Genomic DNA, 12,485 nt, shown 5'->3' on the forward strand with positions numbered 1-12,485 from the left:
TGCGACTTGTAGGTCGCCTTGTCTTAGGCGCCCCCTCCAACTGGGACGGGTTTTTATCTACTTTGTCATTTAGATTGTCTTGTTCTAGTCCTTCATACCGATTATTTAAGGGTAGATGAGAAGGTGAGGTGGGCAGAGATAGGGCTCGCCTACCACCCCAAATAGGCACCTGCCTCCATTCCTCCCCTTGATCTAGGTCTCCTCCCGCTGCCTGGCAGGAGGAGGGAATCTCCATCTTCTGCATAACAGGAGACGCCTGTGCTGTGGCAGGCTTGTGAGCCTGCCTCAGAGAGGGTAGAGTGCACCTCCACCAGTCAATTTCCCTCTCTGATTCCCTGATGCTCCTGAGCCTGTTCACCTCCTCCCGGAGCTCTGCTACCTGGCTGAGCAGTTCTTCAACCTGGGCACACCTCCCACAGGCATACCCACCACTGCTGTCGGAGACCGACAGAAGGCTGGGGCACACTCTGCAGCCCAGGACCTGGACGGCTGCGTGTTTCCCCAAGCCCTCTGTCTGAGTAGCCACACTGGTGACCGTGGCTGGAGATGCCGCACAAGATGTGGAGGCCACGGTTTTCTGCCTGGTTGATACCATGGTCAGGTTCTATGCAAGCAGGTTACAAGCACCGAAGGGAGAGGCAGCTGCAACAGAGCGACGATGGGCCCCCCGCTCGCCCTGCCTGCGCAAACTGCCACGCCCTTCGACGTGCCACGCCCTGTTTGCCCGTCCTGTTCGCCGCGCTCCTGGTCGCTCGCGCTCCCTAGGGGCAACTTTTAAACAGCCTGGGAGGGGGCGTTGCTGGCTCCGCCCGCGCCTCGTCAGCCTCCCTCGTGAGGACTGCCGGGTCCCGGCGGCTCCCCCGAGTGGCCTCGATGCCGGACAAAAAGCCCTGCCCGCCTCGGTCCCCTGCTCCGCTGCAGAACACGTCTGCCCCAGAGCCGATCGCCTCAGCAAATGGCGCAGAGCAAGCAATGCCATGGTCGGGTGCCGTGCTGCTGAGCTGGGCCAGGCTCCTGGGCCCAAGGGGAGCTCCTGGCAAGCGGGCAGTGTGGCAAATAGACAGCTCAGCCCAGGAGCAGCTCCTCTGCACAGAGCAGGCTCTGACCACAGGTGGCACGGGGAGAGAAGGAGAGAGTGATTGGAGGCAGCAAGGAGTGCAACAACAGAGGGCAGTGTGTGGCAGGACAGATCTGCAGACTCTTGACACTGTGAGTCTATGGCAGCAGGGCAATGCAGATGGGGTTTCCAGACAGGTCTTCTACAGCTGGCACATCTGATGGCTGATAGCTTCTCTCAGGATGGCTCTTTCTGTTTCTCCAGCACAGAGTAGAAGATGCTGTAGAGAAGGGCATTGATGATTGGATTTTTCAAGGGGAAGACCAAAGCAGGGGCTACCCAAAGGGTAAGAATTTTTCTGCAGTCTGTGCTTGCAGATTCTTGCAGTGGAAGGCAGGCAGGCTTCATGGTAACGGGTTGTCAGGTAATGTCATGGTAATGTCTGTCCCTCCCTAGCCTTGCCTCCTCTGGTAGCAACATGGTGCCGTTCCTCCTGGCTTCTCCACGTGGCTGTGCTGCTGCTGTTCTTGTTTCCAGGCTGGCTGAGGATGAGGGTTTCACATGCACATGGAGTGAGCTCTCAGTGTGCTTGGGGGAAGGGGAGTAAGGGGACAGGCTGAAGGGGCTGGAGATGTTCATTTTGTGCATGGATTCAGCAGTGCCCTGCTCCTTTTCAGATGAACATGTGAGTGTAATTATCCCACAGCTCACAGAAATGCCAGCAGAAGAGAGCAGCCTTTATGGACAGACTGGCTGTCCCCTCTGAAGGAACACTCTGCACTAAAGGGACAGTCCACTTGTCTCTGTGGAGCCACAAGATTTCACTTGGAGTGCAGCAGGAATGACCGTATACAGAAATGAAATCCGGAGAGCCTTGCTCTGCAGTTATGTGAATTTGGAAAGGCAACGTGGATAATAACCTGATATGAGGAGTGAATTTTATTTGTGATTACCACATTCCCCTTTCCTTATTATTATAGGTGAGGACTGACTACAACACTGCCCACAGCAGAATGTCCTACTCCCAGGGTCACCCTCAGGCAGCATCAGTCACAACTCAAGAAAGGGACCTGCAAAATATATGATTAATACTCTGAAATTGAATTAGTTCTTATCAAATAATTCTGTTGTACTTCCTTACTGCCTTTTACCTCTGTGGCCAGGACCCCATGCCTAGAACTAGCAAATGCCCAATAGCAGCTCCATCACTGAGTTCCTCCTCCTGGCATTCACAGACACGCGGGAGCTGCAGATCCTGCACTTTGCACTCTTCCTGGGCATCTACCTGGCTGCCCTCCTGGGCAATGGCCTCATCCTCACCACCGTAGCCTGTGACCACCACCTCCACACCTCCATGTACTTCTTCCTCTTCAACCTCGCCCTCCTTGACCTAGGAGCCATCTCCACCACTATCCCCATAGCCGTGGCCAATTCCCTCTGGAACACCAGGGCCATTTCCTATGCAGGATGTGCTGCACAGGTCTTTCTTTTTCCCTTTCTGATGTCAGCAGAGTATTTTCTTTTCGCTGTCATGGCCTATGACCGCTATGTTGCCATCTGCAAGCCCCTGCACTACAGGACCCTCCTGGGCAGCAGAGCTTGTGCCCAGATGGCAGCAGCTGCCTGGGGCAGTGGGGTTCTCAATGCTCTGCTGCACACTGACAATACATTTTCCCTGCCCCTCTGCCAAGGCAATGCCATGGACCAGTTCTTCTGTGAGATCCCCCAGATCCTGAAGATCTCCTGCTCACACTCCTACCTGAGGAGTTTTTGGGTGCTTGTGGTTGGTGTCTGGTTAGCGTCTGTGTGCTTTGTTTTCATTCTTTTTTCTTATGTTCAGATCTTCAGGGCTGTGCTGAGGATGCCTTCAGAGCAGGGGCGGCACAAAGCCTTTTCCACATGCCTCCCTCACCTGTTTGTGGCCTCCCTGTTTATCAGCACTGCCCTTTTTGTCTACCTGAAGTCCCCCTACATGTCCTCTCCATCCCTGAACCTGGTAGTGGCAGTTCTGTACTCGGTGATGCCTCCAACACTGAACCCCCTTATCTACAGCATGAGAAACAGGGAGCTCAAGTGGGCTATTAGGAAAGTGATTTCATGGATGCTTCTGAATAGAGACAAATTTCCCCTCTTTTTCCAGAAATGACTTAACTTGGTACCTCCCCTCAGGCCTGGTCCATCTTTCATTGTCAATATTGTTATTGTTCTCTTTCGTATCATTTGATTTATTGTGCTCTTAGAGTAATATCTCTTTTTTACCCTACTTCTGCTGAGGATTGACACTTCTCTGTTTGCTCTTGAGGCTCTACAAGTATGTGTCCAACAGAAGGTCAGAGCTGACTCTTACATAGGATCTGCAAAATAAAATGGGATCTCCACAGTGCACTGTCTGAAGGCTTGGCTGTTTTTTCAAGGTTGTTACCAAGCTTTCCAGAAACTTGTGCCTCTTTCCATCACCTATCAGACACTTTCCATCATCTATCAGTGATCATGGTCATCCAGAGAGGTTCTGGGTGAGTAGAGACTTGCAAATGTGATGCCCATCTGTAAGAAAGTTCATACGGAGGACCCAGGGAACTACAGGCCAGTCAGCCTGACTTCGGTGCCAGGAAAGGTGATGGGACAGGTCATCTTGAATGCAATCATGCAGCATATGCGGGACCACCAGGGGATCTGGCCCAGTCAGTATGGGTTCAGGAAAGGCAAGTCCTGCCTGACCAACCTCATCTCTTTTTATGACCAGTGACCTGCCTGGGGGATGAGGGAAAGCCTGCTGACATAGACTACCTAGACTTCAGCAAGGCCTTTGACAGTATTGTCCTGGAGAAGCTGGCAGCCCATGGCTTGGACGGGCACAATCTTTTCTGGGTTAAAAACTGGCTGGGTGGCTGGGCCCAGAGCGTAGTGGTGAATGGAGCGAAATCCAGCTGGTGACCAGTCACGAGTTTTGTTTCTCAGGGGCTGGTGTTGAGGTTCATCCTCTTTAACATCTTTATGGATGATTTGGATGAGTCAATTGAATGCACCCCCAGTACGTTTGCAGATGACACCAAGGTGGAGGGAAGTGTCGATCTGCCAGAGGGTAGGAAGGCCCAGTAGAGGAACCTGGACAGGCTGGATTGATGGGCAGTGTGCAGTGGGATGAGGTTCACCATGGCTAAGTGCTGCGTGTGCTAAGTGTGGCCCTTTGGCCACAACAACCCCATGCAATGCTACAGGCTTGGGGCAGACTGGCCTGAAAGCTGTGCAGAGGGAAAGGTTGGATGTAGTACTTAGGGACATGGCTTAGTGGGTGATATTGGTGGTAGGGGGATGGTTGGACCAGAAGATCTTGGAGGTCTTTTGCAACCTTAATAATTCTAAGATTCTATGCTTCTTATGATGCAGAGCCACAAGTCCATGTTTTCCTGGTACTTTGCCAAGCCTAGGAAGTGGCTGAGGAAGAACTGGTTGGTGTCCTATATTCTCCAGCCCTTAATGCAACCATCTTTCCAGTTGGGTGGCATCAAAACTATGCCTGTGCCCTGTGTCAGGGCTTTCACTGATGGAAACATGTCCCAGAAGCCATATCAGTTTGCTGCTGTTCCCCTGTCGGTGTCCAGCACATGTCTGTGAGACAGTCTTCCCCAACCTGCATGCTGAACCTCATCCCAAAACTCATCAGCAAGTCCTCAGCTTGGGTCCACCCCAAGGACTGGAATGCAGTGGTGACTGCAGGAAGGACGAGCCCTCTCCTTGAGCCTGTCCATAGCTGGATGCCTTTGTATGCTCCACAGGAAAAAGGAGCATATCCATAGCATACTAATGCCCCTTTTACTTTCCTGTGTCTTTGGGAGCCTCAAAAAATGTCCCTCATCCCTAAGATCCAGCCCAGTGTCTTGCATCAGGAAGCTGGAGAAATTCTCTCAGAATTTCCAATACTCTCCTTGTTGTAGGAAGAACAGCTGAAAACACGACAGACACCAATATTTAATTTGTTTTTGTCTCTTGTCTTCCTTCTGTAAATCAAGAGAGCTCCAGATTTCAGCATATGACTCTCTGAGTACAAAAAGAGAATATCAGGAAATGAAGTCCTGGGAAAGGAGTGGTTTTAGTGGCCTTGAAATCTGTGCCTGACACAAAAATATACATATTTTCCACTTCTTTAAGGTTTTCTATTGTGGAAATTGGGCTAAGTGGAGGTAATACGGGTTTAATATGGAGCTGAAGAGTGTCTTTTATTTCCTACTGGACCGTACCTTTTATTTTTCATTGCTGTCAATTAAGACATTACCTTTAGTGCCTGCAAGTAGCTCATTCTCCAAGGAAAGCAGCTGGGAATTGGTGCCAAGGGCCTGGAAAACATTCCGATGGAATGCTTGTGGAAAAATCTCAGAGCTTATCACAGCTGCTGTCAGTCCCAGGAGGCTGATGAGAGAAGGGGTGGGGCTGAGGAGTAGGGATGAAGACTGTGCATAGAGCGCCTGGCAGAAAGGGTCTTGATTTCCCTACAGGCTCAGAGTCCCTTAGCAGACATTCAGGATCAATACCAGTTGGAGATTGTTGATATAACTTTCTCTGTCGGCAGACAACTAAAGAAACAGAACAAGGAAGAAATCCTTCCCTATACTTTGTATTATTCTTATTCTTGAAGTCTGTCCCTTTAAGAAGACTCCTGACATCTCCCTAATGAACCCCATAAGAATTGAAGACTTCAGGAGAATTATGCCCAGAGCCTTGGCTTGTGAGGGAGTTTTGCATGTTGATTCGCCCTCTGCTGCCAAGTTCCTGAAATGCAGATCCTGAAGCAAGTCTGAAGAAGTAAAGGACAGAAGCAAGCCCCCAAATATTTGAGGGTGTTGGCCAACCCCAATGAGGGCCATCCCAGAAGAAACCACGAGAAAAATAACCAGACGAGGTGCCTGTCCCTGGGAGATGGTGAAGGAGGAAATCAGAGGCACTGTTTACAGGTGAAAAATCAAGTGGGGAGGCGGCTCAGAAAGCCCTTGATGTGTTCAACCAAGGAGGATGGCCAAGGCCTGAGCACATCCCCTGGGAAGAGGGATCCTGCACTTCCTGGGCTGCTCAGGGCTCTGGCAGGGGCAGTGTGATGTGGGGTGTGCAATTCCAAGTGTAGGGCACTGGTAGGACACTTGCCAGGCTCTGTGTTGTTGAGGAGATAACAAGGACCTGGGGCTGTAAGGGACCAGTGTCCTCTGGTGGGCCTTAGTGGAAGAGGCTGCAGCTGTAGCCCTGAGGCCATCAGTTCCACTGGGGGGGCTCCAGCCCCAAAATGGCCCTTTGTCATCCCCCTCCACAGCCTGTCCTACATTTTCCTCTACCTGTGCTTGCATCCCTGCAGACTTTTACCATACACTCACATTCTCAGTTCAGTCTGGCCTGATAATTGCCAAAGCTGTCCTAACTTCTCTCCATCCTTACTGGCTGTGGCTTGAAATGCAACCCCGTGTATTCTGAGGATTTACCAATACCTGTGGTTTCCCCACAACTAATCAGGCTTCTTCCAATGCCTGATCCTAATGGTCCTCTATCAGCCAATACATGTATGTCCCAGACCCACATTTGCTTGAATTGTTTTTGTATTGAATCTCTACATTGCAGGCCAGAACTCCACATCATGCTTCTGGAATGGAAAAGGCCATACTAGATCAGGCATGCCTGTGAAGTGAATGTTGCCCATGGGTAAGTGCACACCTCTGAAGGCACACCTGCAAGCATCCGTGGCCGCTGGTAGTTCCATGACACAGTAGGTAAAGCTCTGAAGGGACTGTGGCTCATAAATAACAATGTGTTGGAACAGGTACATCTCTAAAGGACTGTGGCCAGTGGACAAGCCCAGGCTGGAGCAGGGGTGAGGGGAGGAGCTCATTGCAATGTCGGATTCTGCGGCCTGGTCTGTGCTGTGGTTTAACCCAGCAGGCAGATAAGAACCACACAGCCATGTTCTGTAGGAGGTACCACTCGAACCAATGGCAGACAAGCCTCACAAGAAGTAGTGCAAGTGCAGCAGTGACATGACCTGAGCTGGCATTGGTGCCCTGTCACTCCATGTAACATATGTCTTCTCCTGTCCTGTGGGGCCACAACAACACATAGAACCCAATTCATGGACTAAATGGACTCCTTGAACATTTTATGAAGATTTCAGAGAGGTGGCCTATAGACTAAGGGAATGATATCTGTGTTTTAATTGTGGGGTGCTGATTAATGAAGACTTATTGGAAAGTCTGGGACCTGTCATGATATAAACGGTACAGAACAAGGGCTGGATATTGTCCTGGTTACTTCTTGGGTGACTTTTTTGGCTCTCAACCCAGCTCAGAGAGGTTGTTTTGTTCTTCCACAGAAGGACACAGAATGGATCAGTCAGAAGTCCACCTGCATGCCTTGCACAGATGAGGCTTCAGTGTGTACATTTTGTGCGTGTACTTAGCCAAACCTGAGTGAGCACAAATGCCCACAAATGCATGTGTCCATTCCTCATGCTGTGGGGTATCTCAGATGAGTGCAGAGCAGAGAAATGCACTGTGGGGCTGAGGTGCCTCCCAGCATCTGGGAGAGGCAGCAGGTGCCAGAGGGACACCACAACCACTGCAATGCCCTGCCTTTGGGTGTGCAAGGGAAAGTCTTGTGTGTGCTTGCCTGTCTCCTGCATCACCCTCCCCTGCCTTCCTGGACTGTGTCAGCAAATGTGCCAGAGGGACCAGAAAGCTTTCTGGAGACTTGGAATGACATCAAACCTGTCTTCCAGAAGAGGAAAAAAAAAATGTGTGGAAAGAATTAAGGCTGGTCAGCCTCATCTCAGTCCCTGGGAAGGTGATGGGAGATGTTCTCCATAGCTACCTCCGGGCACTTGAAGGACAAAAACAGGATTGCTGAACCCATAGGGGAGGGGAAAGAAAGGGATGCCGTCTACCTGCACCTTGGCCTGTGACTTTGTCTCCCAGAGACTTCTCATAGCCTGGTTGATGCTATGTGGACTTAACAAATGAATGAGGCTGTGGGTGGGAATTTGGCTGGACAATCAGGTCCAGGTGTCATCCGTGCTGCAAAGTTCTCCTGTCAGGCAGTTTCTGGCAGCATCCATCAGTGATCAGCACTTGGGCCAACACTGCTGAATGTCGTTATTAACTCAAACTACAGTATGGAGCACACTTTCAGATCCTTTCTGGATGGTGCCAAGCACAGAGGAGCCATTGAGCAACCGCATCAGAAATTTCAAATCCATTGGAACCATCTGCTCATCTCTGACTCTGGAGCACACAGGCCAGCAGCAGTAACATGGCTGGGGACAGGGCCTATGAGGTGACTACTTCCTGAAGCAGCTGATGTGTCAGCCCTTGCCTCCTGGCTAACATCTGTGCTTTTCCACTTACACCTGCCAGCATCCCTGATAAGGCAGCAGAAGGCACCTGCTTGGCACACTTATTGTGAAATGCCCTCTGTCTGAGAGCCTGACAGGCCCCATGCAGGAAGAGGCCTTGGGTGTGGGTTTTCAAGTCCCTTCTGCCTGAGCACATGGTGGGACAGAAAGAGGCACACAACTTGGTTACATCCACCTGAGAAACTGGAAGGCTAGCAGCAGGCATGTGGCTTGGAAGATCCTGGTGAGGATTCTCTGGTGGTGGGAAATAGCAGGAGAGAGCCAGAAGTGGGACAAAGTGCTGCTTGAAAGGTGAAGAGTGGGCATGGGGAGGAGGAAATGTCACTGAAAGGGTAGTGCTGTGGGACCTGACATCACCCAGAAGGAGTCTGTGGTCAGCCCATGCCACTGTGTTTCAAAGGACAGCCAGGGAGGGTGGGCAGATATCAGTGAAAGTAAGGAAATGCCTGGATGAGAGCAAGGGGGAGAAGTGAAGTGCATGCCTATAGCCAGTAGAGAGAACAGGGCAAGAATTGGACAGTGTAGGACAGCCTGTGGTGGAGAAGACTGAGTGTACTGGCAAGGCAGGAAGGCCCCAGCAGCACCATGGTCTTTGTCCCTTTGGCTATGGCAGTTGTCTCTGCTACTGAGGCTCATGAGGAGACATGCTCTGCTCATGACAATGGGGCCTTGTTGCCTCCTTGCAACCCAGTGGAGAGTCCAGCAGGTGTCATAGCATTGTCCTTCACACAACATCACACACTCCACATCCCACTGCCCCAGGAAGAGCCCTGAGCCATGGGTGAGGGACAGGATCTCCCTGCCCAGGGGCTGGGGGCCAGGGCTTGGCCTTTCTGCTTCACCAAACAAACCAAGGCCTTTACTCAGCATCAGAGTCTCCTGCCCAGTGCCTTTGTCTACCTGCAATCATGGCTTCCAATTGTGTGCTCTAACAAGTCCATGGGGAGGCTTTGTCAGTAATGACCCTCACTGGGTCCCATTAATGCTCCTAGACACTTCAAAGTCTCCTTCTGACTTTTACTTCTCCTGCAGTTACATCATTCTCCTTTCACTACCTGAAGTTCATGGAAACAGCACCAAATGCACCATGGGGATCATTACCATTCAGCCATTTTCATCCGGTCTTTCAGACTTACACGGTTAATTAGTGAGGTTTCAAGAATGCAGTTTAAAGAGAAAGTATTCAATGACCAGATTTCTAAGAGAATTTTCTTTATTTAATATCATTTTCCATTAGTTTAGAGTTTTCAGAAGAACTGATAACATCATTCTCTAGTTGTCATGGATTCAATGTGTCTCCTAAGGAGGTCTGTATAGGTGGAAAAGCAGTCCCTGGAAGTCCTAGACTGTATGGACAACCTTGCTGCTCAGCTCTCCATCCCCACCACTTCTCTCATCAGCCACCTGGGACTTGCATCACTTTTCCTTACACCAGACTTCTCCACTGAAGTCCACAGAGGGATGTTACAGCATCTTTTCTCCAAGTCCCACCTCCTTTCCTCAGACAACTGGCTGCACACAGGCCATTTTTGATGTCGTTGTTATTAACATTTAACCATAAACAAGCAAACCTCACAGTCCTCAACAGTGAGACAAATCCAAGTTGCCTCTGATGAGGTGCACCTTCCACAAGGATGACTATACAAGAAATGTTTGACATGGGTAGGAAATGATGACTAGAAATGCAATTGCAGAGTTGGGTATTGGGATGATGAGATAGAAAAGTGAAATATAGGCATGGTTGAAGATTCCCCAGGTTCTGAGAACCAGGTGTGCAGGTGAGAGTTATCTGAATGATCTAAGAGTGAGGGGAGGGGAATCTGGAGAAGAATGGGGAGTGCACATGTCCAGATAGCATGCTGGAAAAGAGACTTCCAACATGGTTTGTTTCATAAAGCCAGGTGGAAATACCAGAAAGACTGGGGAGATGAAGTGCAGTGCATAAGAGACAGAGTTCTGGCAATACAAGTACAGAGGAATATTGGTATTTTTTCTCTTGCTGTAATAAACATCCAAGGGGAAAAAAAAATGTCATGGGACAACTCAAATATTGTATTAGGAGTGCTCAATCATTTCAGCTAATTGAAGTGTGCTGATTGAAGTGAAATGTTTGAAATGGTTAAAAAAATTGGAGGCAGTAGGCCTACAGCCCAGCTCAGGTCTTTAGCCTAACTTGGGCCTACAGCCATAAAATGATGATTTTCTGTTCTGCATGGAGCCCAGTTACCACAAAACTCTCCCTCCCCTGGAGTTTTCATGCCACCCCTCACTCCTTGCACAGAGCAAATCTCCTGCCTGTTAAAGGACCAGATGATGTAGGCAATGGTATCTGAATTACCAAATGGCAAAGGCCTTGCTGAAATCTAGGTAGACTATGTCAACAGGCTTTCCCTCATCCCCCAGGCAGGTCACTGGTCATGAAAAGAGATGAGGTTGGTCAGGCAGGACTTGCCTTTCCTGAACCCATACTGACTGGGCCAGATCCCCTGGTGGTCCCGCATATGCTGCATGATTGCATTCAAGATGACCTGTCCCATCACCTTTCCTGGCACCGAAGTCAGGCTGACTGGCCTGTAGTTCCCTGGGTCCTCCGTATGAACTTTCTTACAGATGGGCATCACATTTGCAAGTCTCTACTCACTCAGAACCTCTTTGGAGGACTATGACCACTGATAGATGATGGAAAGCATCTGATAGGTGACGGAATGTGGCACAAGCTTCTGGAAAGCTTGGTAACAACCTTGAAAAAACAGCCAAGCCTTCAGACAGTGCACTGTGGAGATCCCATTTTATTTTGCAGATCCTATGTAAGAGTCAGCTCTGACCTTCTGTTGGACACATACTTGTAGAGCCTCAAGAGCAAACAGAGAAGTGTCAATCCTCAGCAGAAGTAGGGTAAAAAAGAGATATTACTCTAAGAGCACAATAAATCAAATGATACGAAAGAGAACAATAACAATATTGACAATGAAAGATGGACCAGGCCTGAGGGGAGGTACCAAGTTAAGTCATTTCTGGAAAAAGAGGGGAAATTTGTCTCTATTCAGAAGCATCCATGAAATCACTTTCCTAATAGCCCACTTGAGCTCCCTGTTTCTCATGCTGTAGATAAGGGGGTTCAGTGTTGGAGGCATCACCGAGTACAGAACTGCCACTACCAGGTTCAGGGATGGAGAGGACATGTAGGGGGACTTCAGGTAGACAAAAAGGGCAGTGCTGATAAACAGGGAGGCCACAAACAGGTGAGGGAGGCATGTGGAAAAGGCTTTGTGCCGCCCCTGCTCTGAAGGCATCCTCAGCACAGCCCTGAAGATCTGAACATAAGAAAAAAGAATGAAAACAAAGCACACAGACGCTAACCAGACACCAACCACAAGCACCCAAAAACTCCTCAGGTAGGAGTGTGAGCAGGAGATCTTCAGGATCTGGGGGATCTCACAGAAGAACTGGTCCATGGCATTGCCTTGGCAGAGGGGCAGGGAAAATGTATTGTCAGTGTGCAGCAGAGCATTGAGAACCCCACTGCCCCAGGCAGCTGCTGCCATCTGGGCACAAGCTCTGCTGCCCAGGAGGGTCCTGTAGTGCAGGGGCTTGCAGATGGCAACATAGCGGTCATAGGCCATGACAGCGAAAAGAAAATACTCTGCTGACATCAGAAAGGGAAAAAGAAAGACCTGTGCAGCACATCCTGCATAGGAAATGGCCCTAGTATCATGAAGGGAATTGGCCATAGCTTTGGGGACAGTGGTGGAGATGCAGCAGATGTCGAGGAGGGCGAGGTTTAGGAGGAAGAAGTACACGGAGGTGTGGAGGCGGTGGTTGCAGGCTACGGCAGTGAGGATGAGGCCATTGCCCAGGAAGGCAGCCAGGTAGATGCCCAGGAAGAGCCCAAAGTGCAGGAGCTGCAACTCCCGTGTGTCTGCGAATGGCAGGAGAAGGAACTCGGTGATGAAGCTGCTGTTGGACATCTGATCCTCCAAAGGTGACTATTTAAGGAAAAAAAGACAGTCCTGTCCAAATACCCCTACAGTGACTTTCCCCTTT

General features: G+C 50.0%; 2 protein-coding genes across 2 annotated transcripts in view; both read right to left on the minus strand.

Moving 5' to 3' along the window:
* Window positions 1-12,409, minus strand: part of LOC311216652 (olfactory receptor 14A16-like) — a gene marked incomplete at both ends in the record, with an annotated part of 28,365 nt that extends 15,956 nt beyond the window's left edge. Inside the window, one exon of the mRNA XM_084298180.1 lies at window positions 12,032-12,409. Within this exon, the coding sequence (XP_084154306.1) occupies window positions 12,032-12,409 (378 nt within the window). The remainder of the gene's footprint in view (window positions 1-12,031) is intronic.
* Window positions 1-12,485, minus strand: part of LOC311216502 (olfactory receptor 14A16-like) — a gene marked incomplete at both ends in the record, with an annotated part of 307,014 nt that overhangs the window by 105,965 nt on the left and 188,564 nt on the right. The window lies entirely within an intron of this gene.

Source organism: Netta rufina, assembly GCF_964035555.1.
Source record: "Netta rufina genome assembly, chromosome: 18".
NCBI classification, from domain to species: Eukaryota; Metazoa; Chordata; class Aves; order Anseriformes; family Anatidae; genus Netta; species Netta rufina.